The sequence below is a fragment of the Echiichthys vipera genome (assembly GCF_963691815.1).
Source record: "Echiichthys vipera genome assembly, chromosome: 22".
Lineage (NCBI taxonomy): Eukaryota > Metazoa > Chordata > Actinopteri > Perciformes > Trachinidae > Echiichthys > Echiichthys vipera.
The window spans coordinates 4,187,822-4,200,573 of record NC_139847.1 but is presented as its reverse complement, the minus strand read 5'-3'; the positions used below and the strand labels follow the sequence as shown (position 1 = coordinate 4,200,573).

The 12,752-nt window shown below is 49.6% G+C and overlaps 1 protein-coding gene across 2 annotated transcripts in view; it reads left to right on the top strand.

Moving 5' to 3' along the window:
- Window positions 1–5,866: 5,866 nt before the first annotated feature.
- Window positions 5,867–12,752, top strand: part of hdac8 (histone deacetylase 8) — a gene marked incomplete at its 5' end in the record, with an annotated part of 58,836 nt that continues 51,950 nt past the window's right edge. The window contains 2 exons of one of the 2 annotated variants that reach the window (XM_083937055.1): window positions 5,867–5,980; window positions 6,080–6,132. In XM_083937055.1, the coding sequence (XP_083793181.1) occupies window positions 5,867–5,980; window positions 6,080–6,132 (167 nt within the window). Of the gene's footprint in view, window positions 5,981–6,079; window positions 6,133–7,221; window positions 7,355–12,752 lie in introns of those variants that run through there. The other variant, XM_083937056.1, reaches the window with a different exon arrangement.

Genomic DNA, 12,752 nt, shown 5'->3' with positions numbered 1-12,752 from the left:
TGTCAAAGTCTTCTCAAATCTGTGTTAATCAGTGTTGGAGTTCTTTTAAATTACATTCATTTTTGACTCACGTAGAGTTATTTGCCTCTGCGCTGATGTTGATTTCCAGGGTCTGGTTGACAGAGGTGCTCAGCTGAGCTCTGTTTGCTGGGGTTGGAGGCAGGAACTTGGGCAGATAGAGTCCCTCTGTGCAGGATGGCACCACGGGGTCCACTGGAGCGATAAGACAAGCAAAAGTGTCCTGAAAATGGCCACTCAGATCATCCATCCACCCATCACAATGAATCCTACGGTCTCTGGTGACCTGTGACTTTTCCTTTACTGCCACCAACAGGTCAAGAGTTTCACTTATTCGATGAGATATCTTCTTCACTTCCAGTCTCATAAACATTGAGGACTTTTGCAAAGTTTAGTATGGCAAGACAATAAAACTCTTACCCCATACAACAAACTGGACAGGTATTTTGCTGATTCTATCGTTTGTAGTTATGATGGTGTCCGAGCCGTTGGTTTGGGTCAGAGTGATAGTCTGCCTGGGAAAGTCTTCCATCACCAGCTGTACAGCGTATGGACCTTCGTTACTACTATTGGTGGGGCTGAATGACAGAGCACACGACTGCAAGAAGACAAAAACGGACATGGGGTCATAATCAAGTATTTTGGGCTAAGGCTAATACAACTAATTTAAGAAGACCCCCACTTTATCCTAACTTTCTTCCACATTATGTTTTCCTTTAAGCCAGGAGTTTACCCCGGTCGACATCATGATCAGGTTTTTGTCTCTCTGCTTGTTCTCGTAGTTCGATCTTTTGTCCCACTGGTCAAATCTCAAACAGTATGTGTTATGGACCCACTTTACTCTCTTGGTATCATCCTTAAGCGTCTGTCTGTTTCTGTGGCTACTCACTGAAGAGAGGCTGAGAACAGAGGGCGGCGTGCAGGGGTTACACTCTGACTCCATGTTTCCATTTCTGCATTTAACCTCGTCTCCATCGGGGTCAAACGCCAACAGGTTGAAATCTCTCTGACAGTTTGAAGGAACTCTGAGGGAGAGCAAGCCTCTGCATTATTTCCAAGTAAAGCGCGGACGAGGAAGACATCCGACCCGCTGCTGGATCTGTTTTCTCTGCACAAAGTGTTATCTATTAAATATCAAATGTCATTCTAGTGAAAGTCATTCTGTGGGAACGGAATACTGCATGTAACCCAATTTGTTTCAACCAAAGCTGTTTGGGCATAAAAAGTGAAAAGAAAAGGAAAAATTTTCAATCAATAAAAAAAGAAGACATTTACGCTAAGTCTGGTGTTTTTGGTCTGGGGTGATGTGTTGGCTCGGCCAGTGTCCGACCGGCTCCTCAGAGTTTTTGTTCTTCCGCCCAAATTGCAGCAGAGAGAATTTCAAATAAAGATATGAGCTCCAAAATAAATTCAATAAGTTAGCCCGATGTCAGCTGGGATCGGCTCCAGCCCCCCCATGACCCAGATAGGGACAAGCGGTTGAAGATGAATGAATGAATGAACCTTGCTATACATATTTTATATATATATGGTACATTTTCTGGGAATTTATTAGAAGGTTTAAAGATAAAAAAAGACTTGACAGGGGTGTTTGTTATTGATTAAAACATCAAATTTAATACTTCACAGGTTGAGCTGAGTCTTCACAGTGGTGCAAAAATCCTATTAAAAAATCCAATAATGCCCTAAAACAACCAGAGAAATGAAAGAACAACCACCAGTGTACGTCATCTATAACACACACAGCTACACCACCATGGTAACCTTGTGCTCACATCTCGTCTTCAGGTTTAGTAAGGTGGTTTTGTAGTTAACATATAAAGATAACGGACTAAACATTTTCAGATGAATACAACACAAAACTCCGACCTACCCTAAAGCACTGAAATTATATATTGATGCCAATATGTGACATATAGAATGGTTTAATCACAAAAAGAAGCAGCGACAGCGAGGACGCTTACCTCACAGCTGGCAGCATGGTGGTCTGGGGTGATGTGTTGGCTCGGCCGGTGTCCGACCGGTTCCTCAGATCCACCAGAATCAAAGCTCTCCATGATACAATGATGTTTTTAATGTTACTTATCCAGTTACCACCTTCCACCCTACAGTTGAAGTTCATGAGAAAGTCAGTTAATACTTTGCTGCACAGAACCTGAACAGTTGAGTACAACTTGCAAGACCCCCTGATATCAAGTGTGTTCATAAATAGAAATGAGGGGAATCATTTAAATCTATTCATTAATCAATTGGTGATTAAAGAGATTTTCTTTTCAGGGCCCTAAAAAACATTTTTGACATTTTTGAAAAGGCGGTTTCATTTGAAAATGACAGTTTTCGGCCCTCTGTGTGATGTAATGTAATCTTTTGCATTGTTGTGGCGCACTCACCTCAGCTGAAACGGAGCGTTGCTGGGCACCTGCCGGGTCATGATTGTCTCTCTCTGACACCAATCTCCATCGCTCTCCTCGTCCACGATGTTTGGCCCTACAAGACTCTGAGTCCCGCAATCAGATCTACTGTAGCAGACCCAGGAGAGTGACCCGCTGCAAGTGTGGAAGTTCTGTTTATAGCGAAGGACCACCTGTAATGTCACAGTGAACAGGTGTTCACCCAGGACACAAAATCAGGGAGTTTACTGGGGGGCTCACTTGGGCACCCCAAAATATGCTACTTTGCATGCAGATGAACAGGACTTGTTGTTTTCTTGAAATACTAAAAGGATAAAAGGATCATGACACGGAAAGATCGGGGCTGGAGCCGATCCCAGCTGACATCGGGCGTGAGGCGGGGTCCACCCTGGACAGGACGCCAGTCTATCACAGGACACATAGAGACGAACAGAGACAGACAACCATTCACACCTACGGGTGATTTAGAGGCATCAATGAACCGAACACCTGCACGTCTTTGGACTGTGGGAGGAAACCGGAGAAAACCCACGCAGACACGGGGACAACATGCAAACTCCACACAGAAGGACCCCAGCCGGGATAGATAGATAGATGTTTGAAGTGGACATGGACGCTAAGAAATGTACTGCTGTGGACGGGGACAGCAGCTAAAGATGTATTTTAGTCACCTAATAAGAAGCACGCAAAGGACTGGATAATACACTGACTAAACGCAAGCACCTTATACAAACCCTCTTCAAAATATTAAAACTATCACTTTAACTGTTATCACTTTTTAGTCTTTGCTATTATTCATTCCTTAACAGTTCGTTATGGAAAGTTATTTGACTATTTACTACCATTTTCCGACAGGTGAATAACTTGGATTAGACAGAAACTGTACGTACCGTGACGGATCCAGACGCTTCAGTGTTTTTTGGGTGGTAAGTAATCACTGTCCCTAAAAACTGAGACGCCTGAGCACTGGAGACCAGCAGCAGCTGCAGCAGCAGCAGCAGCAGCAGCAGCAGCAGCAGCGAGCGCAACATAGTGAACGTGTTAGTTTCTCCAAACAAAGTCCGTAAAACAAAAAAACAACAAGACTCGTACACATACTGCCAAAGACAGCCTCTCTTCTCTCTTCCTTTTGCTATTGGTCTGTCTCCCACACACAGAGGGTTGGTTAGGTTTCAATCAAACAGTAAACCTGCACTTGGTCGAAATGGTTTGGTATGAGGAAAACCTTTTGTGCAATGGTTACAAGATTAAGATCAGAGCTGACAAATGGTTGAGTGCAGTTGTCTTAATGTGTTAAAAATGCGGATTAGTTCGTACAGAAGATAGACATCACTCTTTCATTCGAAACAAATCAACCAGAGTGTCTTGATTTTCAAACAACATCCCAAAAGGTAAGGATTAAAGAAAGAGGGAGTCCATGTTAACCCCATACAGTCATCTGTCATTGTGAGTAGTAGGTGTTTGGTGTCGTATTGCGGTATCATCTGATGAGTTGTCTTCGGGATTTTTTCCTCAATGAGGAACAATAAAGCATTGGTTAACAACCATCATTGTCTCAGACATATGTAACCATCCAGTTCCTGGGACTTGATTTACGTGGAGATACTCGCCTCTGCACTGACGCTGACGATGGTGTCCACTCACATAACATCAGCTCCGCTAAAACTCTAAATTCCTGTCTGTTAAAATGTAAAATCTGACCTTTTAAAACAACCTGGACAGGTAGATTGCTGGATGGGATGTTGGTAATTATCACATGGACCCTGTTAGTTTGAGATGAGGTCATAGTCTGCCTGGGTAAGTCCTCCATCACAAACTGGTGTAAGGTTGATGATTAGGGTCATGTCTCGTAACCCTAGAATTGTGGAAACTCGCAAAAAAACAATATGACACTTGATCCTGATGACCTTAACCTTAACCATTCAAGGCCAATGTCTAATGTCAACCATCTAACTTTAACCATTTAAGGTCAACGTCAAACCTCAACCATCTAACTTTAACCATTCAAGGTCAATGCCTAACCTCAACCATCTAACTTTAACCATTCAAGGTCAATGCCTAACCTCAACCATCCAACTTTAACCATTCAAGGCCAATTTCTAACCTAAACCATCTAACTTTAACCATTCAAGGTCAATGTCTAACCTCAACCATCTAACTTTAACCATTCAAGGCCAATGTCTAACCTCAACCATCTAACTTTAACCATTCAAGGTCAATGTCTAACCTCAACCATCTAACTTTAACCATTCAAGGTCAACGCCAAACCTCAACCATCTGACTTGAACTACTCAAGGTCAACGCCAAACCTCAACCATCTAACTTTAACCATTCAAGGCCAATGTCTAATCTCAAGATATAATACAGCTGCAAAACTAAATTATTACAATAGATACATGGTCATTTTGTTTGTTGATGGTTTACACACAGGGGGTACAGGTCTCCAATACGTTCCTCCCCTCTAAGAACCCCATAAAAGATCTTCACATACTGTTAATTTATAATTTATGCAATGGTGAATGGGTAGATTAGGATTCCTTAGTATCACAAGCAATTCATCTTGAACAATGTAAGTGGGTAAAAAACAACAACACGCTAACAGCTTTGTGAGGCTGTAACCAACTCATGCATGCTGATCATTTGAGCTAAATGCTAACAACAGGATTCTAGCACGCCCAATTCAATCTGGTTTTATTTACAGTGGCCCTGTACATGCAGGCTCTCGGAGAAATTGAATGCCAAAAACAACATAGCTAAGTGCTAGTCAGCCCTAACTACAGGCTTTATCAAAGAGGAAAGTTTACTTTTAAATATGAGGACTGTGTCTGCCTCCCGAACCACACTCTGCCACCTTTCAAGAGGTGTGACTCCATTTTGGAAATGTATCATAGTCTACTTGAATTGTACAGAATAAATATGAAATATGACAGAATAAAGGATGTAGGAGAAAAAACCCTATTAAATTAGCTTATTAAAGGTGAACACACTTACAGGAGAAAAGCCAAAAAGAGTTGTTTTCTCTCAATTCAGCAGAAGGCGGTAATGCAACGTTGTGGACACAAACCGCGCCAAAAATCTAACGAATAAGAGAACGACAAAAAGACTACAAGAATACCCAGAATGCTTCGCGCCCCCGGAAGTTCGCGACCGTTAGGAACTATCTCTCCGTCTAATTCATTAATTAAAAAAAAAAAAGTAAATATCCTTGTTTAAAACGAGATGAACAACAAACATTAATGTATATTTTAAATGTTATCGTCGTCGTCTTTTGTGGGGAAGACCGTTAGCGGAACGACTTTACGTTACCCGGGGGTGGCGCAGGGGGGGAATGTTGACGGTGTAACACCAGACCTCAGGAGGAGAAGACGCCGCTCGCTTCTCTTCACTTCACTGTTGAATTGTTTTTATTTCTAATAATTCACATTTAACCTCCGTAAATGAGTTTCAGAGGAGACAGCGATGAAGACAGCTGCCGTAAACGGAAGGTGTCGTATGTTTACAGCCCGGAGTTCATCGAGACTTGCGACAGTTTGTCCAAAGTGCCAAACCGGGTGAGTTTAAACGGTTTAAAAGGCGTTTAACATGCTAGTTTTACTTTGTTGTTAGCATTGCTAACACGGTATTTTCTCATTTGTGTGTGCTTTACACAGGCGAGTATGGTCCACTCACTGATAGAAGCCTACGGACTCCTTAAACACATGAGGTGGGTGGCTGTTAATGTCAGTTTTATCACCTAATTAGAGGTAAAAGTGACATTTAATCACATTTCAATGACTGAGAGAAAGGTTCACATGCTGTACTGAAGCAGTCTGTGTGGGTGGGTTGACTGGCTGCAGAGTGGATGCTCATACATTATTTTAAATTCAATTAAAACAGAGTGATTGTACAGTTGTAGGCACACACAACAAATAAAATATAAAACATAGAAAACACATACTATAATAATTAAAGGTTAAATAATAATTATTCAAATCACACGCTTGGAAACAGTGGGAGGAAGTATAATGTATTTAATCCCACCACTTCTCCATCATTAGTAGTGTATCTTATTTATAGTATACATACATCATAATTACAATTTATATATATATTAATCATTACTATTATATATACTTGTAAAAAAAAATATATATATATATAAAGATATACATTTATTTCAGTATATCTATTCTACATTTTATTCTATTCTCTTATATTAACTACAACCTTATATTATTTTATATTTAGTTAATATTATTTAGACAAAAATAACATAAAAATAGAAAACACATACTAAAATAATTTAGGCAATAATAATAATAATAATTCAAATCACACACTTGGAAACAGTGGGGATTTTTTTAATCCCACCCCCACGGGGGAGTGACGGTCGGTAGGGGGAGTGACGGTCGGTAGGGGGAGTGACGGTCGGTAGGGGGAGTGGCGGTCGGGCGGAAAAATGGGGTCGGACGGAAAAATGGAGTCGGACGGAAAAGTGGAGTCGGGCGGAAAAGTGGGGTCGGGCGGAAAAATGGGGTCGGACGGAAAAGTGGAGTCGGGCGGAAAAATGGGGTCGGGCGGAAAAGTGGAGTCGGACGGAAGGGGAGTGGCGGTCAGACGTATAGGGAGAGGGAGAGAGACGTTCAGACAGAGAGACGTTCGGATGGGAGAGAGACGGTCGGAGGGGAGAGAGACGTTCGGATGGGAGAGAGACGGTCGGAGGGGAGAGAGACGTTCGGATGGGAGAGAGACGGTCGGATGGGAGAGAGACAGTCGGACCGGAGAGAGACGGTCGGACCGGAGAGAGACGGTCGGAGGGGAGAGAGACAGTCGGACCGGAGAGAGACGGTCGGAGGGGAGAGAGACGGTCGGATGGGAGAGAGACGGTCGGACCGGAGAGAGACAGTCGGACCGGAGAGAGACGGAAAGAGAGAAAATAATTAAAGGTAAAATAATAATAATTCAAATCACACGCTTGGAAACAGTGGGAATAAGTATAGTTTAATTAACAATAAGTAGTATAACTTATTTATAGTATACATGCATCATAATTACAATTTATATATGTTAATCATTACTCTTATATTTATTTTATAGAAATAAATACATTTATTTCAGTATATTTATTCTACATTTGATTCTATTCTCTTATATCAACTACAACCTAATATTATTTTATATTTACTTAATATTATTTTATATTTATTTAATATTATTTAGACAAAAATAACATAAAAAATAGAACACTGGGGACGGTCCGACGGTGGAGAGACAGTCGGACAAAAGATATACATTTATTTCAGCATATTTATTCTACATTTTATTCTATTCTCTTATATCAACTAAAACCTAATATTATTTTATATTTATTTAATATTATTTAAACAAAAATAACATAAAAAATAGAAAACACACAGTAAAATAAATTAGGCAAAAATAATAATAATTCAAATCACACACTTGGAAACAGTGGGGATTTTTTAATCCCACTCCCACGGGGGAGTGGCGGTCGGTAGGGGGAGTGAAGGTCGGACGGAAGAGTGGCGGTCGGACGGAAGAGTGGCGGTTGGACGGAAAAGTGGCGGTCGGAAGGGGAAGTGGCAGTCGGACGGAAGAGTGGCGGTCGGACGGAAGAGTGGCGGTCGGACGGAAGAGTGGCGGTCGGACGGAAGACAGGAGTCGGACGGAAGAGTGGCGGTCGGACGGAAGAGTGGCAGTCGGACGGAAGAGTGGCGGTCGGACGGAAGAGTGGCGGTCGGACGGAAAAGTGGCGGTCGGAAGGGGAAGTGGCAGTCGGATGGAAGAGTGGCGGTCGGACGGAAGAGTGGCGGTCGGACGGAAGACAGGAGTCGGACGGAAGAGTGGCGGTCGGACGGAAGAGTGGCAGTCGGACGGAAGAGTGGCGGTCGGACGGAAGAGTGGCGGTCGGACGGAAAAGTGGCGGTCGGAAGGGGAAGTGGCAGTCGGACGGAAGAGTGGCGGTCGGACGGAAGAGTGGCGGTCGGACGGAAGAGTGGCGGTCGGACGGAAGAGTGGAATCGGACGGAAGAGTGGCGGTCGGACGGAAGAGTGGCGGTCGGACGGAAGAGAGGGGTCGGACGGAAGAGAGGAGTCGGACGGAAGAGAGGAGTCGGACGGAAGAGAGGAGTCGGACGGAAGAGAGGAGTCGGACGGAAGAGAGGAGTCGGACGGAAGAGTGGCGGTCGGACGGAAGAGAGGCGGTCTGACGGAAGAGAGGAGTCGGACGGAAGAGAGGAGTCGGACGGAAGAGTGGAGTCGGACGGAAGAGTGGAGTCGGACGGAAGAGTGGCGGTCTGACGGAAGAGTGGAGTCGGACGGAAGAGTGGAGTCGGACGGAAGAGTGGAGTCGGACGGAAGAGTGGAGTCGGACGGAAGAGTGGAGTCGGACGAAGGAGAGGAGGCGGACGGAAGAGAGGAGGCGGACGGAAGAGAGGAGGCGGACGGAAGAGTGGAGTCGGACGGAAGAGTGGAGTCGGACGGAAGAGTGGAGTCGGACGGAAGAGTGGAGTCGGACGGAAGAGTGGAGTCGGACGGAAGAGTGGAGTCGGACGGAAGAGAGGAGTCGGACGGAAGAGAGGAGTCGGACGGAAGAGTGGAGTCGGACGAAGGAGAGGAGTCGGACGGAAGAGAGGAGGCGGACGGAAGAGTGGAGGCGGACGGAAGAGTGGAGTCGGACGGAAGAGTGGAGTCGGACGGAAGAGTGGAGTCGGACGGAAGAGTGGAGTCGGACGGAAGAGTGGAGTCGGACGGAAGAGTGCAGTCGGACGGAAGAGTGCAGTCGGACGGAAGAGAGGAGTCGGACGGAAGAGTGGAGTCGGACGGAGGAGAGGAGGCGGACGGAAGAGTGGAGGCGGACGGAAGAGTGGCGGTCTGACTGCCTCTCTTCCGTCCGACTCCACTCTTCCGTCCACCTCCACTCTCCAGGAGTCGGTCGGAAGAGTGGAGGCGGACGGAAGAGTGGAGGCGGACGGAAGAGTGGCGGTCGGACGGAAGAGTGGAGACGGACGGAAGAGTGGAGTCGGACGGAAGAGTGGAGTCGGACGGAAGAGTGGAGGCGGACGGAAGAGTGGAGTCGGACGGAAGAGTGGAGTCGGACGGAAGAGTGGAGTCGGACGGAAGAGTGGAGTCGGACGGAAGAGTGGAGTCGGACGGAAGAGAGGAGGCGGACGGAAGAGTGGAGTCGGACGGAAGAGTGGAGTCGGACGGAAGAGTGGAGTCGGACGGAAGAGTGGAGGCGGACGGAAGAGTGGAGGCGGACGGAAGAGTGGAGGCGGACGGAAGAGTGGAGGCGGACGGAAGAGTGGAGTCGGACGGAAGAGTGGAGGCGGACGGAAGAGTGGAGGCGGACGGAAGAGTGGAGTCGGACGGAAGAGTGGAGTTGGACGGAAGAGTGGAGTCGGACGGAAGAGTGGAGTCGGACGGAAGAGTGGAGTCGGACGGAAGAGTGGCGGTCGGACGGAAGAGTGGAGTCGGACGGAAGAGTGGAGTCGGACGGAAGAGAGGAGTCGGACGGAAGAGAGGAGTCGGACGGAAGAGAGGAGTCGGACGGAAGAGTGGAGTCGGACGGAAGAGTGGAGTCGGACGGAAGAGTGGAGTCGGACGGAAGAGTGGAGTCGGACGGAAGAGTGGAGTCGGACGGAAGAGTGGAGTCGGACGGAAGAGTGGAGTCGGACGGAAGAGAGGAGTCGGACGGAAGAGAGGAGTCGGACGGAAGAGAGGAGTCGGACGGAGGAGAGGAGTCGGACGGAAGAGAGGAGTCGGACGGAGGAGAGGAGTCGGACGGAGGAGAGGAGTCGGACGGAGGAGAGGAGTCGGACGGAGGAGTGGAGTCGGGCTGAAGAGTGGCGGTCTGACGGAAGAGAGGAGTCGGATGGAAGAGAGGAGTCGGACGGAAGAGTGGAGTCGGACGGAAGAGTGGAGTCGGACGGAGGAGAGGAGTCGGACGGAGGAGTGGAGTCGGGCTGAAGAGTGGCGGTCTGACGGAAGAGAGGAGTCGGACGGAGGAGAGGAGGCGGACGGAAGAGTGGAGGCGGACGGAAGAGTGGCGCTCTGACGGAGGAGAGGAGTCGGACGGAGGAGAGGAGGCGGACGGAAGAGTGGAGGCGGACGGAAGAGTGGCGGTCTGACTGCCTCTCTTCCGTCCGACTCCACTCTTCCGTCCGCCTCCACTCTCCAGGAGTCGGTCGGAAGAGTGGAGGCGGACGGAAGAGTGGAGGCGGACGGAAGAGTGGAGTCGGACGGAAGAGAGGAGTCGGACGGAGGAGAGGAGTCGGACGGAGGAGAGGAGTCGGACGGAGGAGAGGAGTCGGACGGAGGAGAGGAGTCGGACGGAAGAGAGGAGGCGGACGGAAGAGTGGAGTCGGGCTGAAGAGTGGCGGTCGGATGGAAGAGAGGAGTCGGACGGAAGAGAGGAGTCGGACGGAGGAGAGGAGTCGGACGGAGGAGAGGAGTCGGACGGAAGAGTGGAGTCGGACGGAAGAGTGGCGGTCGGACGGAAGAGTGGCGGTCGGACGGAAGAGTGGCGGTCGGACGGAGGAGAGGAGTCGGACGGAGGAGAGGAGGCGGACGGAAGAGTGGAGGCGGACGGAAGAGTGGCGGTCTGACTGCCTCTCTTCCGTCCGACTCCACTCTTCCGTCCGCCTCCACTCTCCAGGAGTCGGTCGGAAGAGTGGAGGCGGACGGAAGAGTGGAGGCGGACGGAAGAGTGGCGGTCGGACGGAAGAGTGGAGGCGGACGGAAGAGTGGAGTCGGACGGAAGAGTGGAGTCGGACGGAAGAGTGGAGTCGGACGGAAGAGTGGAGTCGGACGGAGGAGTGGTGGTCGGACGGAAGAGAGGAGTCGGACGGAAGAGAGGAGTCGGACGGAAGAGTGGAGTCGGACGGAAGAGAGGAGTCGGACGGAAGAGAGGAGTCGGACGGAAGAGTGGAGTCGGACGGAAGAGAGGCGGTCGGACGGAAGAGAGGCGGTCGGACGGAAGAGAGGCGGTCGGACGGAAGAGAGGAGTCGGACGGAAGAGAGGAGTCGGACGGAAGAGAGGAGTCGGACGGAAGAGAGGAGTCGGACGGAAGAGAGGAGTCGGACGGAAGAGAGGAGTCGGACGGAAGAGTGGAGTCGGACGGAAGAGTGGCGGCCGGACGGAAGAGTGGCGGCCGGACGGAAGAGTGGCGGCCGGACGGAAGAGTGGAGGCGGACGGAAGAGAGGAGTCGGACGGAAGAGTGGCGGTCGGACGGAAGAGAGGAGTCGGACGGAAGAGAGGAGTCGGACGGAGGAGAGGCGGTCGGACGGAAGAGTGGAGTCGGACGGAAGAGTGGCGGTCGGACGGAAGAGTGGAGTCGGACGGAAGAGTGGAGTCGGACGGAAGAGTGGCGTCGGACGGAAGAGTGGAGTCGGACGGAAGAGTGGAGTCGGACGGAAGAGAGGAGGCGGACGGAAGAGAGGAGGCGGACGGAAGAGTGGAGTCGGACGGAAGAGTGGAGTCGGACGGAAGAGTGGAGTCGGACGGAAGAGTGGAGTCGGACGGAAAAGTGGCGGTCTGACGGAAGAGTGGAGTCGGACGGAAGAGTGGAGTCGGACGGAAGAGTGGAGTCGGACGGAAGAGTGGAGGCGGACAGAAGAGGGGCGGTCGGACGGAAGAGTGGAGGCGGACGGAAGAGTGGAGGCGGACGGAAGAGTGGAGTCGGACGGAAGAGAGGAGTCGGACGGAAGAGAGGAGTCGGACGGAGGAGAGGAGTCGGACGGAGGAGAGGAGTCGGACGGAGGAGAGGAGTCGGACGGAGGAGTGGAGTCGGGCTGAAGAGTGGCGGTCTGACGGAAGAGAGGAGTCGGATGGAAGAGAGGAGTCGGACGGAAGAGTGGAGTCGGACGGAAGAGAGGAGGCGGACGGAAGAGTGGAGTCGGACGGAAGAGTGGAGTCGGACGGAAGAGTGCCGGTCGGACGGAAGAGTGGCGGTCGGACGGAAGACTGGAGGCGGACGGAAGAGTGGAGTCGGACGGAAGAGTGGAGTCGGACGGAAGAGAGGAGTCGGACGGAAGAGAGGAGTCGGACGGAAGAGAGGAGTCGGACGGAGGAGAGGAGTCGGACGGAGGAGAGGAGTCGGACGGAAGAGAGGAGTCGGGCTGAAGAGTGGCGGTCTGACGGAAGAGAGGAGTCGGATGGAAGAGAGGAGTCGGACGGAAGAGTGGAGTCGGACGGAAGAGTGGAGTCGGACGGAGGAGAGGAGTCGGACGGAGGAGTGGAGTCGGGCTGAAGAGTGGCGGTCTGACGGAAGAGAGGAGTCGGATGGAAGAGAGGAGTCGGACGGAAGAGTGGAGTCGGACGGAGG